The sequence below is a fragment of the Xenopus tropicalis genome, chromosome 7 (assembly GCF_000004195.4).
Source record: "Xenopus tropicalis strain Nigerian chromosome 7, UCB_Xtro_10.0, whole genome shotgun sequence".
Classification (NCBI taxonomy): domain Eukaryota; kingdom Metazoa; phylum Chordata; class Amphibia; order Anura; family Pipidae; genus Xenopus; species Xenopus tropicalis.
This window is the reverse complement of record NC_030683.2, coordinates 55501810-55525679: the sequence shown is the minus strand read 5'-3', so window position 1 is coordinate 55525679 and position 23870 is coordinate 55501810. Positions and strand designations below refer to the sequence as shown.

Below are 23870 nucleotides of genomic sequence, written 5' to 3'. Positions count from 1 at the left end.
CAGGTAGTAGTAGGAAAGTCAAAATAAGAGACAAATAGTAGAGGACAAGAATACAATTAAAGGCAATTAAAATTCATAATAAATAGTCAATCTGTCTTTTGGTTGCTGGGGAAAGCGTTACAGTTACAACAAAAAAAATGCAGAACTGGAAGACTAATAATTTAGAATCCATTAAAAAATTGCAGACCACTAAAAACATTGCTTAGAATAGGTTTTTCTATGATATACTAAAAGATTTATATTTATTATATTTATAGGCAAACATCCCTTTTAAGGAGAGGTTCAGGGACCAAGATTTTCCCCCCTGAAAGGATACGTGACTGCAGCAGGAATATCTCCAAGCTGATCAGGGTGTCCCATTGTATAGAAAAGGCCACAGATGAAAACGCTTATAATATGCAATGTTAGAGACACCAGGAAGAGGAAAAAGTAACGATAATTCCTGCGCCCGATGCAATTATTTACCCAGGGACAATGGTGATCAAACTCCTGGAACATGAAAAGAAAAATCATCATGTCAAAATAAAAATTAACAGGGGAAAGATTACATTGCATTTAAAGGTAGCCACAGGGTGAAGAATAAAAGGTAAACAGGATCTTCTTACATGCAAGATCGAATAGAAGAGAAAACAAATAAAAACAAATGTATGCAGCTACATTAATGCAAGGTTACTTTTTATGTTGTCCACACCATACTGAAATCCGTAATCATTACAACCATGTAACCTGGTCTCAAACTGTGACTTTGCAGTTTTAAATACTTTTTTGTTTTGAAACTAGAGTATTTGTGCATAACAGACGCATTCTTATTGTAAAAAATGTATACCACACCTGAATATGAGACCTCATTTGTTCTAATATAAAAGTGATGCCATGCATACAGAAAGATCTATTAAAAAAAGCATTCTGATCAATGAAATTACACATTTTCAATGTAATGAAGAACTATGAAGCAGGACATTGTGGTAAAGGACAAACAAACCTAGGAGTTTTCAAAGGATTTAATCTTCCTGTTTACACAAAAATCACGTTTGCCCATCTGACCAGTTTCCCATCTGATCAGATAGGGGCATTCCATTGCATCATAGAACTACTAAGCAATACATAATGCAAAAGAAGAAAATATCTGCTTAGGGTTTTTAAGGGCTCTGGTACACGGGGCAAAACTCCCTGCTCGCGGGCGACTAATCTCCCCGAGTTGCCTTCCCCCTGCCATCCCACCGGCGAAAAAGCCTCGCGAGTCTTTTTCGGCGATTTGCGCGAAATCGCGCCGCCGCGTCTGCCATCCCGCCGGCGACTTACATGTTCGCCGGTGGGATGGCAGGGGGAAGGCAACTCGGGGAGATTAGTCGCCCGCGAGGAGGGAGTTTTGCCGCGGGCGACTAATCTCCCTGTGTACCAGAGCCCTAAAGGTGCCGAGTTCCAATCCTTCAGTTGTTTGCCTCAGAAGCATTTTATCTCTCATCTCACTAATCAAACTGTGGCACTCCAAAGAACAAAAAAGCGAAGTATCGGCACATGTTTATACTGTCATGAATACCAGAACTTGCAAAAATAGTCCATCCAATTGGAATTAAAGCACATGTAAAGCTTACATTTGCCTATGTATATCAGTTGGGCACGTCTCCCCCACTCAAATGGCATCATTTGTACTTCATATATCCCCTTCGTTAAAGCTAAAGCAAATAGCAGCTTTCACCAGGTGGCCATTTTTCCTCTGATACATAATCAGTTACATTTAAATCTGGAAGCAGCATACACACACAGACCCTTATTCAGCATACATTTCATCAAGAATACAGGCTCAAACAGGCAGAATTGTCTCTGATAAAAGTTCTGCTTTGTTTGAGCAATGTAACAGTAAAGCTGAGCTCAGGAGAAAAAAAATGAAGCAGACAGCTAGAGCTGAGTTTCTATGGGAACCAGCAATGCCATCTCTTCACTGGCTGCTAGACTGGAGGGCGTGTTTAGTAATCTGAGCTTAGAACAACTGGCAAGCCAGGAATCAAAACAAATTCCCGAGGGGGGGGGGCGAGTGGGTTACAGGAGGAAAAGGAAATCTAAGTGATTAAAGGAGAATGCAAGTCAAAATTTAAAAAGCATACTGCCCAATAGTCCTCCCATTGTTTAGTAGAAACCCCACACTTTTGGCTCACCTAATCAAATATTTACTCAGTCACACTTACTTCACATTTTCTAGAACAGGCAGCCATCTCTAAAAAGGTATTCTCCCTTCCTTTCCCTCCTTGCTTCATACTGCACATGTGTTTCATTCCCTCCCCCCCTCCCCTCTGCCAGATCCGCTTCTGATTGGCTGGTGGGCATGTGTAGCTCAGAACAGGAGACAGGATCAAGTTACACACATGCTCAGAGAATAGGAAGGTTGCCGCTGGCAGCCTACAGGAAGGGAAGAGAGATTTCAGTGATGTCACTGTAGTCTTCACACTGCTGTAGGCTGCCAGCACCATATCTCAGAGAAGCAAGCAGGGATTTGGGAATTTAGATATGCAGTAAGTACTTAAAAAGAGTGCCTTTAGACTTACTTTTAATTTATATTAACCTTTCATTGTCCTTTAAGGGGATATTGCAGCCTTACTATTAACCTCTGGACAACGAGTGTGGCAGGTATTGAAAGATTTCAAAGAGGCTGTTTACTGATTAAACTTTTGTGTGTGGGGTTTACATGTCCTTAAAGACAGTCTAAAGAACAGTCCATAAATTCTGTCCATAAGGCCTTTGACAAGTCTGGGCAATTACCCACAAACCAGCATACCTGGAGACGTCTGTAATGCTCACTTAGAAAAGGAAGTTTACTGATTCGGTGCACCAAGCATGGAATAGCAATATAGCATTCAACAACTTCGGACAAACTTGTCTGCTCCCCACCTAATTACATGCCCTTTTATACCCTCACATAAACAACATTAACATCTTTTAACTACATACTGTTGATTTTGTTATCTTATTAGTTAATACATTAGTTTAGATCATGAAACCATTAATTTACTGGATTAAACGGTCAAGTGTCACTTAAGACAAAGGACCTCATCTGCCACTTCCCTCTTTTCAGCAAAATGTCCTTGAAGCATAGCATGGTCTTAGAAGGATATGCTGTTTATTATGGAATTTTAGGGGGTTTCCAAGCATAACACAATACCTGACACCAAGCATTTTTATGTTAAAGATCATATGAAGCAGTTTGGTGGGGCCTAGTAAGCAAGTAAATGGGGCCCGGCCCACACATCACTACTGTATATATATCACATTAGCCCCTACACCACTGGAGCTATCATATTCACATATACTATGCTCAGTTTTCATATCTTTTTATTTATTGATGTGTTTTTAAGAATGCTGTTTTCTCACATTCTTTCTATATGGCTACAATAACATCTATTCATAAAGAAGGGAAAGGCCCAAGGGAGCTCAAGGAAAAAGGCAAGGGAGATAGTTACCTTAGGCCACAAGTTTCTGAGCCCCCCTCCCACTGCCTAAAATCATTCTTCAGATTTGCAGAAAAAATAGTGACATTGACTTGATGCCACTTTACACAGGAGCCTAGGGAAAATTTGCATTACATGTCCTTTAACAGACAGATATTCAGTGCAAAACCAAATATTTTTGTGTTTAAACATTATAATTACTAGGTCTACTCACCTCAACACAATTGTCACAAACGCTGCAGTGGGAACACCGAGGTGGACGATAGAAACGGCATGTTGAACACCACTTCATGCGAACCTGCACTCCCCTTACCTCCACTGTCTTGTATAAAGGTGCCCGAAAGTCATCTTCTTTATCTTCATCCTCCTCCGCTGTTAAAAGAATTAAGAGGGAGCAGCTAAAGGTGACAGAATTCAATGCCATAGTAGGTGTTTGGTAATTGGATTAACAGACTCACCTCGAGGGAAGATGCCAGGATCCATGAAAGTAGCCATGCTAAAATTGGCCAGTACAAAGAGAAACATGACTGCGTTATAGGCAGGGAGAGCAAAGGACACTTCCACACTAAGCCAGGGGCATCTGCATTGACAAAAAGAAAATACAGTTTCAATGTTTCATTTGATAAGCAGATGCATGTGATATCCCATGGTTCTTCTTATACCTCCCCATTTCGTGTGTTTCTCCATGTGTTTGACTAAAAGCATTGTCAGGCTTCTTGGTACAAATCTTTCACAATAAGCCTCACTAACATCCCACAGCCACCAGTCTGGATTTATCTACCTGGCAACACTTCTGACCTATTTCATTCCACCCCACCAGTGTGACTCTTTTTTCCATTCCTTTCGATATGCAATCATAATAATAATATCCTTCTTAAAAAAGAAGTCAATTCACTTCCCTCATGGTATACAAAAAGCACCGTCCTTAAATTTAAAAAATGAGAGGTTTTAACTCTCATTTAAAGAATTTTGGGAGGAGAAGTGCAAATCATCCTTTAATGTCCCTGTGACCAAATATGCATCCAGAACCGCTGGTTTAAAAGCAGAGATACAGCTTAATAATAATTTACAGCCATACATCCAAACTTGCAGACAGACTGTTTTCATCTTGTTTTGGTTAATATCATGAGCACCAAAATCATTAATGCTTACAGAGAAAAATTCTGGTATCCCTATATTTGAGAGATTTGTTGTTCAAATATAACTGATTATTATTACCAAGTTGGAACTGTTCTTTGCCCACTACATGGCAGTTCAAGTAACAAACATGTTAAATAGAGATATCACAGCAGTGAATGTGGCAACTTTGGGTCTAATTCTGTGTGAGCAGCTGTGCTTCCTTGTATGTTCTGTTTGTTGCCTTATTGCAATAATGCTCTCATGCCAATGTGCAGACAGTGTACAGGCAAAACCTCTTTTTCTGCTGTTTTAACCCATATTATATGGTTGTTTTGTGTAATATATTATTCTTGCTCTCATTTACTTTATATAAATTCTTCCTGGGTAGCCCTTGCCTCTAACATTACCGCAATCCCGTTACAGACAACTGGGTGCAGGCTGAGAGACATGTACAGCTCCCGCTTGAGCGAAGGTCGGGCCAAAGAAAAACCCTTAAGCAGGCTTTCTTGGGCTAACCATCACACTGTGTAACTGCACTCAGGCGGAAACTGTACTTTTCAATGCAGACAATTGGGGCAGGAAAAAAAAACACGGCAAATACTGTGTGTGCCCATGGCCTAAGAGTTGATGCTCTATGCTCCAGAAAGGGCCCACTAAAGCCAGGGGAAAAAATCTGGGTACCCTCGCAGGCCAGTCAATTACTGGCTTTATAAATGAATACATACATACACTTTTTATTTGATTTGACAACCACAAAACAACTTCCCAACAGCACCCAGAACACACTGAGCATGTACTAAGGTCACTGACACCCCTAACAAAATCCAAGATGGTATGGTACTGTGCAAACTTTGAAAGCCTGAATCATTGCAGATATAGAGATGCTAAACCTTCAGGTTGGTGCATTAAGTTCAGTATATAAAATATGCCATCTTTAGCCACATTTATTTTCTTAAGGAAACTATACCCCAAACAACGTAATATAAGTCTAAAAATATACAGCATAAACAGCTCAAATGTAAAACTCTGCTTCATCTAAATAAACCATTTTTTATAGAAATATACTTTTTTTGTGCCATTGGGTAATATTAAATAGAATATTTCCCCAAGGGATCAAGGTGCATACATAAATGTTAGGCCACATCAGCCAATTAATGGACAAAGTTCTGTCGTTCATTCCCACACTTCTTCCTGTTACAGTTAGAGCTGCACACAGACTATCACAAAAAGATGGTTAAAGTGGACCTGTCACCCAGACATGAAAATCTGTATAATAAAAGTCCTGTTCAAATTAAACATGAAACCCAAATTCATTTTTATATTAACACATCTAAACCCATTATAAAAGGCATTTAAAAATCACAGCTGTCAATCATATATTGCTTGCCCCGCCTCTATGCCTTAGGGCAGACAGTAACTTTAGCTTTCCATTCAGCACTTCCTAGATGTCACTGCACATCTCACTTCTCCCCTCCCTCCTCCTTATCTAACTGTGTAGCCAGCGCATGGGCATGGGCATCAGGTCCCCCATTCTATCACATAAACAAGATTTTGGCATGATACAAAGCTTGCCTTAATAACAGTGTCCACAAAATGGTGCCTGCCTGCTTGCTTTGATTGAGTAATTCCAAGACGGAAGGAAACAAGATTTATATTATTTATATAGAGTAAGTAAAGTTTATTTTGCTCAACTAACAATATAGAAAATAATTTGGACTTATTTCTTAGGGTGACAGGTCCGCTTTAAAGATTAAAGGTAAAAGATGTAAAATGGCAATATTTACTAATATATTCTAGTTTGGCAAGATTCTTTAATAAGCCACTTAATATGATATCTATTGGTCAAGTATTCATTTTGAGGATATATTTTCCTTTAAGTGCCATCTGCTATAGGTGGGGTTTCCCTTTTTTTTTTTTTTGGTCAAAAGTCAGATGTTAAAATGTTGTGTTGTTTTCTGTCACATTAGAGGTTCAAGTTTAATTTACTGATATTGTTTTAACATTAATGCATCTATTTATGCTGCCTCAGGTCACATCACTTTTACTCTCTTTGTTATTACTGGCCACTATGCATTTTCTTGTCAATATCTGTCCCATGTAGCTCCAAACAGGCTGACACCATGCCTGACCAACAGGAGGGGGAGCATTGCAGGAGATCTGCTTTCCAACACTGTACATCTCAAAGACCATCCAGAACACTCTAGTGCAGTGCTGTCCAACTTCTACGGTGCCGAGGGCCGGAATTTCTCTAGCATACATGGTGGAGGGCCTCTAATGGAAGCCAGTTTTGACCACTCCCCTTTTTGAAACCACACCCACTTCAAACCACACCTATTTTATCACAATGGTGGTAGCACAGCAAAATCCCAAATGCTTGGTCCTTACTGTGGGGATATCAACCATCATTCATATGTGAAAGAATTATGTCATATTAAGATATACCCTTAAATTCCATATGCCTCCTCCTCCCCTGTGGATAGCAGAGCAACCCCCAGTACATAATTACACACCTTTGGGACCATTTAATGGCTATTTCCAACTGCTAGCAAACTCCCAGAACAAACCCCTGCCAGGTTCACCTCCCACAAGCATCATAGGGCAAGCAGAGTATGGCACACACAGGCAGCACTCTGCCTGTCCTATGCTGTCTGTGTGTGCCATATTCTGCCTGTCCTACCCTGCCTGTGTGTGCCATACTCTGCCTTCCCTATGCTGCCTCTGTGTGCCATACTCTGCCTGCCCTACCCTGCCTGTGTGTGCCATACTCTGCCTTCCCTACCCTGACTGTGTGTGCCATACTCTGCCTGCCCTACCCTTCCTGTGTGTGCCATACCCTCCCTGACCTATGCTGCCTGTGTGTGCCATACTCTACCTGCCCTATGCTGGCTGTATGTGCCATACTCTGCCTACAGTACCTATGTCTGAGGTGTGAAGAAGTGAACAATGGGAGTGATTACAGTCTGAGCCTGAGGTGTGAACACTGCAGGGGGTGAACAATGCAGGGATTAAAAGGTGTGAAAACACAGGGGATTACATTTTAAACAATACAGGGGAATTACAGCCTGAATCTGAGGTGAGAACCATGCAGGGGGCCAGTTAATCTCAGTACTGATACCATTTAATGCTTACTCAAAGGTAAGCCATCAAAGCAGCCAGACAGGTGGGGGGCCACACAGAGGGGGGTCACGGGCCGCATGCGGCCCGCGGGCCGCCAGTTGGACAGCACTGCTCTAGTGATCCCTTTATCCCTCCTACTACAGAACAGGTAAGGTATCTGCAAAATTACACACATAAATGTACACACATGTAGCACAGTTTTTTTTTCCTTTTTTCATTTTGCTCACTTATATACACACAGTCACAAAACATATTATATTAAATATATTTAGATGTATATATACACTTTTTTTAACTTATTCATTTGTCTTTTGTTTTTCCCCTAAAAACAAATTTTGGCAGCATGACGGACTTATTTTGTTATTTCATTGATTTACACAGTTTGTGTGGTTTTATTGCATTTTTATCCCTGCATTATAGTTCCTTTCCTGTTTTTTTTAGCATAGCTTTGCAGTTAGGTACTTTGGTATAAACAGAGGGCAGGCAAGAATACTTATATTCACTATTTTCAGTTTGGAGTCCATATATATACCACATACTTTGGTATATCATATACAGTACATATGCATATTGGGCATCAAACTGTTCAGTAGACATCTGGCATTCATATTTCATTTGCCTTTGTATGTAAGAAATTGTGCAAGATAAATGCGTGCAACATATCATATACTTTGGGGTATCTATACCAACACATATATAAACTATTTATACAAACATTAATACTAACTGTAGATATTAGTATCACGATAGCCTTGGATACTATGCTTGTTCAAGAACTTATCCAGGCCCCTCTTAAAGGCATTAACAGAATCTGCCATTGCAACATCACTAGGAAGGGCATTCCACAACCTCACTGCCCTCACCGTGAAAAACCACCTACGCTGCTTCAAATGGAAGCTCCATTCCTCTAATCTAAAGGGGTGGCCTCTGGTGCATTGATTGTTTTTATGGGAAAAAATTACACCCCATATCTGCCTATAATCCCCTCTAATGTACTTGTACAGAGTAATCATGTCTCCTCGCAAGCGCCTCTTTTTCACAGTAAACAACCCCAACCTCAACAGTCTAACCTCATAGCTTAAATCTTTTATCCCCTTTACCAGTTTTGTTGCACCTCTATTGTTCATATTTAGGGTAATGTGCCCTTGTATGTAAAAAAAGCTAGATAAATAAGGCAAATTGCAACATTTTTAGGCAATTTTCAAAAATGCCATAAAAACCGCTAACTTTAGAAACGCTTTGCTGTTCAGTATTTTGGGGTAAAAAGTAATATTTAGCTATTTTGGATTTGTCTGAATGTGTACTCTACAAAAATATGGTTTTCAGGGGTCACCCTACCTTTTTACAGCTTTTACCCCACATAAAATTGCCAAAGTATTTATCAATTAGGTGAATGTAAGCCATGAAATGCAGTAGTATGCACAAAGTATATTTTGGGGGTCTCTAAGTTACATGTGCTTTCATAAACCTATGTACAGGGGGAATCAAACTATTCAGCAGACTTTTTGGTTCATATTTAGGGTGCTTAATATAGTTACCTAATGACCTGCAGGAGAAAAGAGGCTGCAAAATGGAGGCTTTGAGGTGATTTTTGGAAATGTCATCAAAATCGACAACTTTAGGAAAGCTTTGCAGCTTGGTACTTTGGAGTAGAAAGACACGTGTACCCATTTTTGATTTTTATTTCTGAAAATATATGGCTTTCTGAGGTTAGTGTACTTTTTTTGTAGCTTTATTCCACGTAAAATTATGTGTGTTGATTTTGCAGGAGCTAAAATGACAGAAACGATTGATCATACGGGGTATCTTCACCTTGGTGTGGGCAACATGATGCTTGGTGAAAAAAATATTTAATGATTTAGTATAAGGAACACAAAATTATATTTTCAGGAAGTACTTAAAACAATGTCAATAATACGTGGAGATTTAGAGATGGACTGTGAATGTTAAAGAGGCCGTGTCATGGATATGATTAAAAAGAAAGTTCCACAATAATGAAAGCACAGAAATATTTTTTTTTTTAGTCACTAAATATATTGACACCTTTTAATTTATCACACAAACATCTGTCTGCATGGTGATGTACAGGTTTAAATTTCTCCCAACAAACACCATAGCTATTTTACACTGCGATAATTATTGCAAGACACAAAAATGGATTTTTATGCTTCCACCCAATGGCTGGTGTAAGTTGCACAAATATTACCATATAGCATGGTTTATGGGGTGGTGAAGAGAAACTATTTTTTGGATGGTTATGCGTTTGTTAATGGCTTCTGAATTTCAATTATTATTATGGCTGTAATAGCTGCTATGATGCTGAAGCGTATATTGATGAAGTTCGTGTGCTGTGGGACCATGAGTGGAATGAAATGCTCAAGAAAGATGCTCGGCTTCAGAAATTTCTTCTTAAAATGTAGTTTTCTGTACCTCTGGACCTTCGTGACAAATTTTATGACAGAAGAACTAAAGACATCAAGTTGTATCACAATACAGCTGCTGGCGAGACCATAAATTACTATTTCACTAGCTCTTAACCCTTTGGAATGGTTCACAGGATATGTTTTGGTTTTATTTACAAACTCATTTTAACTCTAATCTTGGTTTTATAAAGAAATACTTTGGCCTCATTAAGGAGATTTGTTTTTCCCAGTCTTACCTGTGAAACTGAACAAAAAAAAACTCACGTTACCTCTGTTCCACTTGTCAGAGTGTGACAGTTGTCAGAGAGTTAACAACAGAAAAGGCAGCGCCGGAACCAGGGGTAGGCAGAGGAGGCACCTGCGTAGGGCGCAACAGTGAGGGGGCCCTATTGCCAACCCCTTGTCCGGGATTTATTACCCCCACTGATGATTTTCCGGCGTTCCCTCCCTTCACGGTGTCCCTCCCTTCATGCTTCCCCCTCTACGACATCCCCCGGGTGCACGCATTTGTGCATGTGCGGGGAGGGGGTAGAGGTGGGCGAGGCGGCCGGCTGGGTCGCCTAGGGCGCCTGGCCAACATGGCCCGCCTCTGAAAAAAGGGTTATATATAGGATAGTGCATTGTTGGCTGCCCAAAAGTGGGTGGAGCTGTGAACAGCCAATCAAATTTTACCTATTGAATTCAACCTGCTGCCATTCTCACAGTAATAACACCAGGGTCCCCAAACTTTGCAGAATTAAGCACAAGGTAACTGCGGTTTAAGGTTAAAAAAAGTGGGCAGAGCCACCAACAGCCTATCTGATTTTAACTATTGATTTTCAATGGGGAAATTCAACCTGTTGCCATTCTTACAGTATTAACACAGATTAATTACAGATTATCACCCTGGCCCAACAAATGTACCCTGGAAAAACACAATTCTCTTTAGAAGGTTTTAAGGATGCAAATAACTCTTATGGTTAATTGTCTGTAGATTCAGGGTCTCAAACACCTGAGGAACTCCACTTAAAGGACAATGAAAGGTTAAAAATAAAGAGAGGTTAAAGTACTTGTCAATATTTATGTTGGATTGTAAAACCCATCATCATAATCATCATCATCTTCCTCCTCCTCTTCTTCTTCTTCGCGCCCCCCATTTTCTAAATGCTACTCCTCCTACAGTTTTAGGGGGACAACACCCAAACTCTCCACACTTCTTCGCCCTATAGCGGAGCAGGTTGCTTGTACTTTTCTAAGCGATTGCGCCCCCAGTTGTTTTGTGGCGCCGCTCCGAACACCCCAATTTTTCCATTGACTTTGACAGGGAAGATTTTCAAACTGCTGCCACTCTTACAGCTTTGAAGCTACACCCCCAAAACTTGAATAACATAATCATGGGGTCACCCCGAATGAAACAGCGACTTTGTTGGATGACCACACAGTGGGAGGGGCCAACAACAGCCAATCAAATTTCCCCAATTGTCTTTAAAGCAAATTTTGCCTATTGACTTTCAGTTGGGGAAATTCAACCTGCTGCCATTCTCACAGTATTAACCACAGGGTCCCCAAACTTTTCACAGTTGGTGGGCAGAGCCACCAACAGCCAATCAAATTTCACCTATTGATTTTTATTGGTTTGATGCCAGAGTTTCCAAACTTTGCACAGTCAGTTTCTAGGTGACTACACATTCAAGTTTCTTTAAAAAAAAAAAAAAAAAAAAAACCCCAGCAAAGTGGGAGGGGCCAACAGCAGCCAATCAAATTTCACCCATTGACTTTAATGGGAAAATTGAAACTGCTGCCAATCTTACAGCTTTGAATGACATACTCATCGGGTCAGCCTGAATGGAAATATGATGATTGTTGGCTGCCCAAAAATGGGTGGAGCTGTGAACAGCCAATCAGATTTTACCTATTGACTTAGTGGAAATTCAACCTGCTGCCATTCGCACAATAACAACATCAGGGTCCCCAAACTTTGCAGAATAAGGCACCAGGTAACTGCGGTTCAAGGTTAAAAAAATGGGCAGAGCCACCAACAGCCAATCAGGGTTTACTTATTGACTGTAAATGGATAAATTCAACCTGCTGCCATTCTCAGTATTAACCCCAGGGTCCCCAAACTTTTCACAGTTGGTCACTAGGGGGCTGCAGTTTTAGTTTTGAAAAAGTGGGCAGAGCCACCAACAGCCAATCAGCTTTCACCGATTGAATTTTATTGGTTTGCAGTCAGTCACTGGGTGACTATGTTACAAGTTTAGAAAAGTGGGCAGGGCCAACAACAGCCAATCAGATTTCACCTATAGACTTCATATCTTCAAATTTAAACTGCTGCCATTCTTAATACTAAGGTCCCCAAACTTTGCAGTCACCAGGTGGGTGGAGCCACCAACAGCCAATCCGATTTTAACTATTGATTTTCAATGGGGATATTCAACCTGTATTACAGTATTAACACCAGGGTCACTAGGTGACTATTTAATTTCAATGGTGAAGTGTAAAATGCTCTAAGTCTCACAATTTTTATGCAAAGTGTATTTTGCAAAGCTGGTCACTGGGGGACTGCAGTTAAAAAAAAAAGTGAGTTGGGCCACTAACAGCCAGTCAGATTTCATCCTTTAAATTTTATTGGTTTAAATTTAAAATGCTGTCATTTTCACAGTTTATGCCAGGGTGGCAACAATTTAAATTTTTAAAGTCAACAAGTGACATCTGATTGGTGGTTGGTAGCTGCAAAGTTTAGGGACCTTAGGATTAATAGTTAAAGAACGGCAGCAGTTTAAATTTAAACCATTAAAAGTCAATAGGTAAATTGTGATTGGTGGTTAGTGGGTGTGCCCACTGTTTGTCACTGGTTGACTTCGACTCAAGGTTAGAAAAAGTGGGCACACCCACTAACCACCAATCACAATTTTCCTATTGACTTTTAATGGTTTAAATTTAAACTGCTGCCGTTCTTTAACTATTAATCCTAAGGTCCCTAAACTTTGCAGCTACCAACCACCAATCAGATATCACTTGTTGACTTAAATAATTTAAACTGTTGCCATTCAGACACTATTAAAACCAGGGTCCAAAATTTTGCACAGTGTTTTTTACAATATAACTGTGGTCCAAGGTTAGAAAAAGTGGGTGGGGCCAACAACAAATCAATTTCATTCAGTGACTTCACGTTATTCAACCCAACATAAAGTTTGTTCCCAAATTTTGCTTTCTAGATTTACATGTGCTTACCAGAGGTGATTTCCTGTAATATTTCCAGCATTTGTAAGTAACCAATAAATGTATTAAAAATAATTATGATGCTGTAGGGGAATCTGTATTTCTTTCTGCTTCAGAATAGATGTTGCACCAGTAATATTTATTGCATCTGGTTACTATAGCGACGCCACTTTCTCAAACGAGCAGAGTAGGAGGTTTCGAAAAAAAGAACACAGCATTTACATCTTTCTGATTGAGGTCTGTTCTACTTCAGCATTTATATGGTTACTACTTGCTATGGAGCTGAAGGATTTGTTTGTTTGGTTTGTATACGACAGTGCAGGGTCAGGAAATTACTTCAAAGGATGCATGCGCATTAGACCTGACACACCCGGGGAAGTGACGAGAGTGAAATTAAAATGGCACTGGCAAACTCTGTTTTGGTTTAAATGTTTAAGAGTTCAATGCAGGAGAAAGATAAACTATATGGAATTTTTACGCAGCGTTTAAGAAATTATCTGAAAGAATTTTCAGATAATGAAGTGTTTCAAACGTATGTCATGTATAAATGGGGAAACTGATTGTGTGGAATGCAAAACCATACAGAAAAAAAACCAAAAAACGTAAATATGGAAATTGGAGAAGCCACAAAAATAAAGTTCCGGAGTGCAGCTGATTACAACAGATCTGGAGCTTGCAGAAATGCACGGACCTACTCAGAAAGTCAAATACAAAGTAATTTTTTTTTTTCTAATGTGCTAAGCAGGTTTGGGGAGTCTTAGCCTCCCCTAGTATTATTGAAAATCCGCCTATGCCTGAGGATCTTGGTAAAACATGTAATTTATGTTTAAATGATCCATTAATATTAACTCTCTTTCCACCAGCATAGGCATACAAATTGGCATCACCTAGCTTATGCTTCTAGGGTAAACACTCAAAGAAGCAACAATTCTTATTTTAAGATTAGTTGTAGCCATCCCATCAACAACTGTTAATGTGCCTATGGCTTTGCATGGTATGTGTATTATTGCAAGATTAACTCCTGCTACCTAGTACACGAAAGCAACAGACATCAAACTTTCTCATAATCCTGCACACCGCCTAATTAAATGGGATCACATCGGTTAATTGCTGTAGAATCAAGAAGGCCTTCAACATAATGGCAGATCTTTCACTGCATGACATCACCAATGAATATGAGGATATATTTACATTCATTCACAAGCCTCAGCAGTTGAAGAAAGAATTTATGCAGCACTGCTTAGGCAAGACAGTATGTTGTAACTACACTGACAACACACACAACAGAGAAAAGGCAGTTGACAAATACTTAGTAAAGGTTAAGAAAACAAGAGAGTTTTATCACAAAGGACACTCAATAGTCTTTTTTTTTTGTTAGATCCATCAACATGGTTCAAAGTTATTAGCAGGTGCTTCAGTGGCATCTTCCACAAAGTTTTATCTTTTCTTTTTTTTACACGTCCTATACTCCTCTGATTCCCATGTAACTCCTTGCCTCCCAGCGTAAATGACTATAAAAGTCTTTGATGTCTTTGTTTAGGGTTTTGACTCTTGTGAGTGCAAAATTTTTGTAACTGCTGTCCACTAATAAACGATTTACCACACACAGCACCCTGCCTCTCACCGATTCTTACAAACTGCTCAACCCCACTAAACATACTTCTCTCCATTATATAACACATATTCATGCACTGGGAGTAGGGTGTGGCTTCTAATGTTGGATGATATTAAAGCAATAATTATTTAAATAATTATATCATGTTCCCATTCACTTAAAATCAGCCACTAGCTGCTCTAACTGGAAATTTACTACTTCTTAGGACAATCACAAGGATGATAATATGGAGTACTATGATGAGCCAGGATTGTTCTAGGGAGCCTCCAAAGCAATAATTTGGAGGCAAATCATCTAAGTGCCATATAGACATAACTATTTGAAGTCTTATAATGTTCCACAAAACTAAGTTAAAACTAGGGAAACACTGAATCCAGGATTCGGTTTGGAATTTGACCAAATCTATGCTTCTGGCCAAACTGAATCAGAATCCTCAAAATCATGCGACTTTTTGTCAAACACAGAAGTTGACATTTTTTCACCATATCCTTATTCTAATTTGCATATGCAAATTAGGGTTACATTCAGTATTTGTACAAATCTTTTGCAAAGGATTCGGAGGTTCAGCCAGATCCTAAAAATTTTGGATTTGGTGCATCCTTAGTTAAAACCACTGTGAACTGGTAATGGGATAATAGTTTAAAGGGTGATATATTTCCCCTATGTTCATCTCCTACTCCCTTTATGTATAGTGGTCCTAAGTGGGCTAATTCCCCAAAGAAGGCTCACCTGGGAAATAATTAGCAGGCTAGATTTGCTAGCAGCCAGAGTGAATTCCCAGACAGACTGAGAACTGAAACTGGTGTGGGAGGGTCTGTGCCTGTGTGGAACAGCTTGGAGTGCTGCTGTTTTTTTCTCCCAAACAAAAAGGACTCTGAAGGTACACTGACTCTGTGGAGTGGAGTTGTATTTTTCGGTTTAGCTGGGAATCCCAGAAGGGGACTGGTATCGGAACACAACGGAAGGGGCACATTTAATAAACAATTTTCAGATAAATTTGTATTTTTTCTAAATTATAGAACATTTCAGAGTGTATGCAAAAATTTAGTTTTTCGTGGTTTTCGATAAATTTCCACAAAAAAAAACGTACTTTTCGCAAAGAATTTCGGAATTCGGTAACGCTTAGGTTACACTTTCATCAGGACTATATTTTCGTCAGGTTTGATCTGTCGAGTGCCATTGAATCCTATAGAAGGCTTCCAAAGCCAGACATGGAGGCTTCAAAGCCAGAACTATTTTCATGGTGTTTACTTCTGGAATGCGTGAATTCCGGAATGCAATTGCAATATTTTCGTACAAACGTTTAATTTTGCCAAGCATTGCCAAGAAATTTTAGAACTACAGAAATGATTGTGGTTACTTCGAATTTATACCATATCCCATTTCATGGCCAAAAATAAAAAATGCATCTTAGTAAATGTGCCCCCTTGTGTAGTAGTTAGAGCCCAACTCTGGCAAGGGTCTTGTTTTGTTTATGCTTTTACAGTATTAGACAACAGAGTCTAATACTGTATATCAGGAGACCCCAACCTTTTTAACCCATGAGTAACATTTAAATATAAAAAAAGTTGGGGAGCAACACAAGCATGAAAATAGTTCCTGGGGATGTAATTTGTTATTTTGTAGCCTCTATGTGGATTGGCAGACTACAGGACGCTCTGTTTGGTAGTAACTATGGTCTTTATGCCTCCAAAACTTGCCTCCAAGTTAAAAATTTTCGCTCTAGATTTCAAACTTTAGAGCAAAAAATCCTGTATTTAAATAATTAACCTAGACTATAAATTATTGGAATTTATTAAGAGTAAAAAACACAAAAAACTCTAATAACAAACTACGGCATCTAAAAGCTTAGTAAGGTCATGTAGAAGTAAATAGGAGCTGTCCTTTGCTAATTGTAAAATATTCCTTTAATTTAAAGTTGGAGAGTTTCTCATGGGTTTTGTTTTTTTTTTAACCTGTAATTAGGGATGGGCGAAATAATTCCTGCGGCATAAAAATTCGCCGCATGTTGCTTTCTTTGGCAAAATAATGACGCACGGGTTAAAAAAAAAACCTATGCACAAGTCAAATGCTGATGCGCGCGTCAGAGAGAGCGACACCTGCGCCAAAGAAAGCGACAGGCAGCAAATTTTATTATTTTAATTTTGTTTTATATTTGTTACACTTTTTTCACTTGTGCTTTTAATAATCATATTAACTAATAAATATGCAAACATTCACTCTTTTTTTAAAAAGTTAGCTTATTACTAGTAGAACACAGTAGCCCCCCACCCCCCTTTGCGACAGATTTATTATTGTGTGTATTTTTTTCCCCATACTGAAAGTTTTAGCTCAAAAATTTGTGTATTTAAAAAATTACTTTAAAACCACACATTTTCGGAATTTATTATGTTTATAAATCATGAATAACTCTAATATCATTCTACACCATCTAAAAGCTGGCAATGTAGATGTTAGCAGGAGCTATCCTTTGCAAATTGTAAAATATTTAATTCAAGGTTTTAAAGTTTTTCGGGGTTTATTTTGCTTGTAATGCATAGCAAATTCTTAAATAAAGATTTCAAGGTATGCCGTTAATTTTCATATTTGTTCAACAATTTTTTTCAATCATGCTTTTTATAATTGTATTTTTTAATAAATGCAGAGACATTTCTGTTTAAGAAGTGAGTTTAGTCAAGTTAGAAAAAAAACTGAGAAAATGACGCAGGATGTTTATATTGCGACAGTGAAGTATAACCATAAGGGATACATTATGCAATTGCAGGCTGCAATTCTCTTCACCGATTCTGGCGTGTTTCTACAACTTATCATTGGTACGGTGCTTTTTAATTGCACTGGCATTGGTGACTGTTTCAGCAGTTCTGCACAATGGATATACCCCCTATTACAAATTTGGTATAGATCAGGGGTCCCCAACCACCGGGCCGGGGACCAGTGCTGGGCCACCTCTGGTCCCAGTTACCTGTGATCCCAACTCCCTGATGTATTACACAGCAATGACAACAGCTATGTGACGCTCAGGAAGCTTTCTACTGATTGCGACAAGGACCAAAGTACTTAAAGCTCCATACTAAGCAGCAGGGGACGTCACTACTTAGGTGGGAGTAAGAAGAGCAAGGGAGCTCGGCACATCTAGTTGCAGGGAAACAAGCTTAGGTCTACCACTGATTTTGTATTATGATGAGCTGTATCATTTTATAATAATAATAAAGTTCATAATATTAAATGTAATAATTACATTTACATTATATATGTAATAATTGAATTATATACTATGCACTGTTTGCACCACCACCTTGAAACCGGTCCATGGTATAAAAAGGGTTGGGGACCACTGATGTAGATGGCTGCAGTTGAACTGCAGGGCATATCACTACTGTATGTTTTCATAACTGTGGCTCTGTGCTTCTCAGTTTTATAATACCAGTGTCTGTGGGTTAGAACTACGCAAATATTCAGTATTTTAAAGACTGATAATACAGATGACGGCTTCTGGTAGTACTAGGATCGCTGGGATGCAGATTTGTATAAGATATATTCAAAATGCAGGGTAGAACAAATATTAACACAGTCCTTTAGCATTCCTGATTTTACTTATTTGTTACAGCAGTAGTTCATGATTTGAGGACTAGGTCATGATGGTGTCCCCTGTCGTAAGAATGGATGTGTGGTTTTTACAGTCTATCTTGGTTTCCAAGTGCTGACATTGCCAGATTAGTTGTTCTCTGGCTTAGTGTCAGGAATTCTACTTGTGTTCATCTTGTTTTTTTTCCCCTACACTGGGCCCATTTTAGTTAATATCATGACCGGTTTGGGAAATAGGAGAATTTCTGGTAGGTCTCAATCCTTAAATACATGTAGTTTGCAATGTGTATTGGTGGTGTATTATTTTTTCTCTAATAGGATCTAAGAGGTTTACCATTTGAGTTATCCTTCCTCATATATCAGGGTTGTGCAAGGAGCATAATGCATTTAACTTTGGCGCTTTTCCGTTCTGGAAAAACTTTTCACTATGCCTGATAATCAGGAATCTTGTTCAAAGTTTAGTACAGGTATGGGATCCATTATCTGAAAACCTGTTACCCAGAAAGCTCTGAAATACGGGAAGGCCATTTCACATAGAGTCGATTATAATAAAGTAATTTAGATCTTTAAAAATAATTTCCTTTTCTGTAATAATAAAACAGAACCTTGTACTTGATCCAAACTAAGATATAATTAATCCTTATTGGAGCCAAAACAATCATGTTAGGTTTAATTAACCTTTAAATTATTTCTCAGCAGACTTAAGGTATTGAAATCCAAATTACAGAAAGATCCCTTATCCAGAATACCCAGGTCCCAAGCATTGTAGATAATGGGTCCTATACCTGTATAGCCAAGAGCTGGGCACCCACAGGTCTCATTCAGCGAGTGTCTTACTTTTTGCTTTATTTGGTGTGGAATTTTTGGGAGTAAAGGTGAAGACGTTAGAGGTGCCTTACTATAGAATAATCACAGATTCTATTATAGTGCCGGATACCAGTATGTATTTGCTGAGATATCAGGTGTTTTCCTAAACTTGGCTTGAGTAATTTATAACAAGCCTGTTTGATTCTGAGATCTCTTACCAGTATACTTATTTTGAAGGTGTTAGTTCATACAATTCCTGTATACTAAAGGTATATTATCATGCTGGCTATTAGTAATGGTTGCCTTTCAGTTTTTTAATTTCTTGTATGTAAATTGCATGTGAGATTTAAACTCTGTTCTGTTTCCACAGGACCCACATCTGCAGTCTTCAAGGAGTATACATATACATATATACAGTTCTCCTTAACGGCATTACCCACTTCCAGAATACACGCCAGGTGCTCACCAAAATAAATTCATCACTGGGGACCATCAAAAAAAGTGGATTGGATCATCATCCTGACGACGGTCCCCAGTGAACCGAAACACGTTGATGCGAGTGTGGAGCAATAAAAAATTTTGGGATTTTTTTTTTTTAATCACATGGGGCCGTGAGTGCTTTCTATTGGCATAATATACATACATATATACACACACCCCTATATTCCCTCACTTGCTAAAAAGCCATCCAGCCCCTTCTTAAAGCTATATAATGCATCAGCCAGTACGACTGATTCAGGGAGGGAATTCCACAACTTCAGATTTGTATAAGATATAGTAAAAAAAAAACAAAAAAAAAACCTTTCCGAATATTTAAACAGAACCTCCCTTCTTCTAAACAGAGTGGGTGCCCTTGTGTCAGGTGGAAGGACCTACTTGTAAATAAAGCATTAGAGAGGTTATTTTATGATCCCCTTATATATTTATACATAGTTACCATGTCACTATATGTATTTATAGTTTAAATCACTAGCATAAGCTACTTAGAATATAAGCAGAATCTGTCTGCCTTGGACTCATTGGACAATGTTCTGTGAGTTGTCACTGTTTTCAGGGTTTCTTTTGATAATATTTACTATACAATTCGAAACACATCGTAGGTGCACGCCAGGCTCTTCAGTCTTTATTTTCACATCCGATCAACGTTTCGGCTCTGGACTAGACCCTTTCTCAAGATACAAATGGCCACAATAAAACATCAATTTAAATATCCATAGGCGTGTCCCAACAGTTCACCCCACCACCTCCCCTTTAATTAAAGGGGGGTCATATCAAAAAATCACAAGAGCACATGTTAGGCAATAAACATTAATGTACATTTCTTTCATTGTGTACTCAAAAAACAGTTAAACTGGCATTGCTCATTAAGCCCCCTTGGGGCCAAAGTCCCCAATTTCTTAATCCAATACATCTCTCGCTGTAGCAAAATCCGGGCTCTATCACCCCCATGTCTAGGGGCCCGGACATGATCAATACCCATAAATCTGAACGTTGGCAGTCTATGCCCCATTTCTAAAAAATGTTTTGCCACCAGTTTAACTGTTTTTTGGCCACGAAAGGCCGTGCTAATAGCTGATCTATGTCCATCAATCCGGATGCGAAGAGTCAAATCAGTTTTCCCAATATATGATAATCCGCAAGGACAGGTTACCAAATAAATTACATGAGAAGTGGTACACGTAATATGATGTTTGATTTTTTGTCCAGTTTGTGAGTGATAAAAAACTCACAAACTTTACATTATTCACTTTTCCAAAAGACTACAGACAGGAACACACTCTTGCACAGGTCCAGTTGCCACCCATTTATGTTGAAAAGGGCTTTGCCTATCTCTCAATTCTGCAGGGTATTATGCAACAATTCTAGTGGTGACAAATGTGAGGAGCAGATTGACTAAATGTGGGAGAGATTTAGGAAATGGGGATACGAGGCTAGAGCGTTACAAAAAGCCCTAGATACAGCGGTTCATAGAGTTAATTCCCCGGCCCCTAGAGAACAAACTGCAAAAGATCGATTGATTTTTACTACCCGATATAATGTGGCGTCAGACCAAATAAGTAAACTGGTAAAAGATAGTTGGCCTATTATTAAAGCTGTCCGTGATCTTGGGAAGTTATGCCCTGAACCTCCAATTATGGCTTATACAAGGGGCCAAAATTTACATGATCTATTGGTGGTAATGGATCCGATTAAGATATATCAGAAACAGGGGCCCATGTGGCTTAAAACGTATAAGTCAGGCTGTTTTAGATGTCCGAATTGTACGTTGTGCAGATACATGACACCGGCTGAGTTTTTTTTTTTTATCACCCACAAACTGGACAAAAAATCAAACATCATATTACGTGTACCACTTCTCATGTAATTTATTTGGTAAGCTGTCCTTGCGGATTATCATATGTTGGGAAAACCGATTTGACTCTTCGCATCTGGATGGATGGACATAGGTCGGCTATTAGCACGGCCTTTCGTGACCAAAAAACAGTTAAACTGGTGGCAAAACTTTTTTTTATCTTATTGCCCAATAGTTGCCACTCCCATGGAGAAATTAAAGGCCTTCCATATAGTCAGTTAAGTAGAGTGAGATGGATTCTAATGAGGAGCTATATGAGGTTAAAGCACAAGGGATGTTTCAAAAATTCGTCCAGAGAGGCTATAATGAAAAACAACTTAAGTCAAACAGGATTTAAATGGAGTGAGACGTGAGGAACTATTAACCCCGAGATGGGGTTAATGGGTCACGTGGTGGTATCACATGATCTGTTGAGGTATTTAACGAGTAAAATGTTCACTTGTGTGTATTGCACCTGAAGAAGGGGTTATCCCCCGAAAGCTTGTGCCACTTATTTCTGCAATAAATGTGTTAAAGGCACTGCTGGCATATTATTGTGCTTCTTCCCTTCACAAAGGTATACTGAAAAGGATTGGGAGCATCTGAGGAAGTCAAGCACTCTATGAAAGCATGTATGTAAGTGGTGTGCCGAAGATTTCTTTCTATTGTTAAGCTTCTACATATCGCATATGTAGCTGACATGGTGATGGCCAAGGGAAAAGGAAAAATTGCATCATACTTACTGTGATTTCCTGGCCATCTTCCATGTAAGCATTTTTTTCCCCCACCCTATTTTCTATCATAAAAGACCTTGACATCTTGGTACTTAGACACCTGTGTAAGGGAGTTGGAAAGCATTAAAGTTTTTGATAGGTGAGGGTCTTCTTCCTGGGGTCAAGGAGGAGGCGCTAACCCATGCACAGATTACATTGAAGATGGCCAGGAAAGGAAAATCACAGTATGGCGCATTTCCCTTATACCCCGTACAAACCCTTCCATTATTGATGAAACAAAAAGACCTTAAAGGACATGCAAACCCCACACACAAAAATTTAATCAGAGCACAGTCTCTTTGAAATCTTTCAATATCTGCCACACTGGTTGTCCAGAGTTTAATAGAAAGGCTCCTGTAACTCCCTTCCCCTCCCTCAGGAATTTGCTTTGATTCCTGGCTTGTGAGCATGCTCAGTTGTTCTCAGCTCAGATTACTAAACACACCCTCCAGTCTAGCAGCCAGTAAAGAGATGACATTGCTGGTTCCCATATAAACTTAGCTCTAGCTGTCTGCTTCAATTTTTTTCTCCTAACCTCCTCTCCTGAGCTCAGCTCAAACAAAGCAGAACTTGGATTAGAGACAGTTCTGCCTATGTGAGCCTGTATTCTTGATGAAATGTATGCTGAATAAGGGTCTGTGTGTGTGTGTCTGTGTGTGTGTGTGTGTGTGTGTGTGTGTGTGTGTGTATATGCTGTTCGCAGATTTTAAATGTAACTGATTATGTATCAAAGGAAAAATGGCCACCGGGTGAAAACTGCTATTTGCTTTAGGAAAACGTGATGGTGCTGGCAAGCGAAAGGGATATATGCAGTACAAATGATGCCATTTGGGTGAGGGAGATGTGCCCAACTGATAAACATTGTAGGCAAATGTAGGCTTTACATGTCCTTTAAATGAATTATAGAACTCTTCTATATCCTCACTATAAATAACAAAAAACAATGCATTAGCATGATAAAACTGCAACAGCAGTTTGCACACAGAGGCCTAAATCTACCAGATATTATATAACACTACAGCAATAATGAGAATTCCGTTAAACTGGCTTCACTTAACATCAAATTACATGACACAGGAAACTGATGCATGTCTTTTTAACACTTTAAAACTGTGTTTGCACAAAGAGAAATTATTGCATGATAAGGCCTAAATTAGTTAACAGTTACTATCACTTAAAATACTGCTGTCTTACTTACTACCACATATCATTCACTGGAAAGTAGTCCTGAAATGATGGCAAACTATTAAAACATATGTTCTCTCCTATTATAGATATACTAGACTGGGCGACTATTTAGGATAGTAAACCACAGCTTTGTAGATGGAGCTTTGTACACAGTGTTAAAGTATTTACAGGTGTAAACGTGTCAAATAAATGCAGTGAATCCAGGATGACGTTCAGGATTTGGACAAATCCATGCCGAATTGAATCCTTCAAATCATGTGACTTTTT

At 39.0% G+C, this 23870-nt stretch overlaps 1 protein-coding gene across 2 annotated transcripts in view; it reads right to left on the bottom strand.

Annotated features, from left to right (window-relative positions):
* Positions 1-23870, bottom strand: part of zdhhc5 (zinc finger, DHHC-type containing 5) — a 61209-nt gene that overhangs the window by 26783 nt on the left and 10556 nt on the right. For both annotated transcript variants that reach the window (XM_012961245.3, NM_001044485.1), the window contains 3 exon segments: positions 3902-4023; positions 3658-3815; positions 317-489 (listed from right to left, as the gene is read on the bottom strand). In XM_012961245.3, coding sequence (XP_012816699.1) covers positions 317-489; positions 3658-3815; positions 3902-3968 — 398 coding nt within the window. In that variant the 5' untranslated portion in view covers positions 3969-4023.